Here is a 2,500-nt window from a genome sequence, read left to right on the forward strand (position 1 = left end):
AATAACGGGACTGTACTGTCAGCACCACGCAACAATAAAAGATAACCAATCACATGCTTCGATTCAATTCGCAGGTTACAGCAGAGGCTCAGGACAACCAGGACTTGTCGAAAATTCCTCTGGAGAACCCCCAAAGAAAAACTCATTTCATTTTTTGACAGCCAACCACAACAATATTAATATACTCACCAATTTTCATTTCAAAACACAAGAAAATAAACAATGTGTGTGTGTGTGGGGGGGGGGGGGTAAGGAGGGGGAAATAAAAAGGGCCAGGAAATAATAAAGACAAACTGATCGGCTGAGATTAAACGAAGTAGGAATGAATGGATGAACAGAAGGAAGAGGAGGAGAGGAACCGAAAAGGAGGAGAGGAACCAGAAAGGCGGAGGCCGGGATTAAAACAAGGTGCTCACCATGTACTGAACGCTACAGCTCGTTCTCCTTTTCTGTTCCAGACCATGGGGTGGGGGGCGATGAGAGGGAGAGAGAATGAGAGAGATGACCATCCCGCACCATGTCAGAAAAAAGGGCTCGGAGGTGCGCTCCTTTCCCAAAGAACGGATGGAGAATTCCAGAAAGGTGACTGCTTTGCTTCGGCGATTGGTACGATGAGAAAATTCGGGAAAGGGAGTCAGGTGTGGACAGAGGGACAGCTTGTCCAGCTTGGCTGTCAGGGCAGGAAGTGATGTAGGGGTCATAGGTGACAGAGGGTCTCCAAAGGGATAATCAATGCTAACAAGCTAAGGAAGTGTGGGCAAGAATCAGGGATCCTTCGGGTAGCGACAAGCAATGCAGTCCTCCAGTTTCCCAGAAACCTCTCTACCTGCTCGGTGACTACACGAATCTCCTTTCCCGGTGACGACAGAAGAAGAGTCGTTTCCCTCTCAGTAATCACTAATGACTCCAAACACACAGCTGATATATCATCACCCTGAACTTAATGACAGGGATGAGGATGGTGATGAAGAGTGTTTTGATGTTGGAGATGTCAGAATTAGAAGTGCTAAGTTGTCATTCGACAACAGTGTATGGTCAACACGCACGCACACACACACACACACACACACACACAAACACAGTGCTTAAGCAACATCTCCCTGAAGATGCACTTGGGGTCAAATTACTTGAATTAAAGTGATTGAGACAGCATTAATAATGACCATCTTTTAACTTTTTTTTTTTTTTTTTTAAAAACTGAAGCCAAGAGGGACCTGCATGTACTATAACAGGTTTTCCAAAAGCTTGTACTGACCATTAATTAACTAAACATAGTTTCATTCGGTTTTCTCTGTCCATGAGTAAGCACAAAAATGAAGCATAAAAAAATTAATTCAAGGTGTGGGTAGGAGGTTACACAGAGGTGTAACCACAAGGAGCTGCAACACAGGGATGTTATGCTGAGTGGGTCAACAGAAAAAGAAGAGAGAGAGAGATAGAGAGAGACAGAGAGAGAGAGACAGAGAGAGAGAGAGATAGAGAGACAGAGAGAGAGAGTGGAAAATAAATACAATTTTTAAAATGTCAGAATGCATGTATGCAGGAGCCGGTTGCTAGGCGATGAGCGAGGCACAGTGGAAGTGTCTATTTCTGTCCCAGAGTTCCCAGGGTTCAGACTCTCAGCTATTCCTGGAGCCCGAGTCACATTCCCCACGGAACTGACTCTCAGCACCGAGTATTCACACGCACACACACACACGACAAATACACACACACACACACATGCACACATGACAAATACACACGCACACACAGACACGCACACAACAAATACACACACAGACACCACAAATACACACATGCACACACACACGCACACACACACACACACACACACACAGGTAAGGAGTAGTGGGTGGGATGAACATGGGGACGGTCAGAGATGCAAACACTGACAGGATTATCACTGCAGAGTGCAGCTCTGAACCAGAGAGGAAAACAGGAGCAGGATGGATGAGGAAGTGCAGTGACATAAGAAACAGAGAGAGAGAGGGAGAGAGGGACGAGGGCGATCTACAGTAAATGAACTGGCTGATGAGTTTATCACAGCAGAGTGATGAAAACTCGACAGGGCAGCAGCCTTCCCCACAGCCCGGTGGATCCTCCAATAGCACTTCATATCCCACTGCAGTCCCTGGTCTCCAATAAGAGCTCATATATCACACTGACACAGCTGAACCACAATACCACACCGCCTCATGGGCACTACAGGCCACACCTAATACACACACACAACTGCTGTAACACATCAATTACACAAATCTGAAATCTCGAGGGCCTTGGCTACCCTAACTACTGTGATACTGTGTGTACTTATGCAAATGCTTGCATGATAGGAAAATGCATGTAATTATAGGAGCACAATGACAGAACCGATACCCCCTCCCCCCCGCATGTCAGTCACAGGCGGTTTGACCAGGTTCAGGAGCCGACCCCGGATCCACCTAGAGCCCCCCCCCCAGCCCATTCCCCACCCCCCCACCCTGGGCACGCCCGCAGG

General features: G+C 47.2%; 1 protein-coding gene across 1 annotated transcript in view; it reads right to left on the reverse strand.

Annotated features, from left to right (window-relative positions):
* Positions 1-2,500, reverse strand: part of LOC135233703 (calcium/calmodulin-dependent protein kinase type II delta chain-like) — a 59,511-nt gene that overhangs the window by 20,049 nt on the left and 36,962 nt on the right. Inside the window, exon 15 of the mRNA XM_064297503.1 lies at positions 417-449. Within this exon, the coding sequence (XP_064153573.1) occupies positions 417-449 (33 nt within the window). The remainder of the gene's footprint in view (positions 1-416; positions 450-2,500) is intronic.

Source organism: Anguilla rostrata, chromosome 10 (genome assembly GCF_018555375.3).
Source record: "Anguilla rostrata isolate EN2019 chromosome 10, ASM1855537v3, whole genome shotgun sequence".
NCBI lineage: Eukaryota > Metazoa > Chordata > Actinopteri > Anguilliformes > Anguillidae > Anguilla > Anguilla rostrata.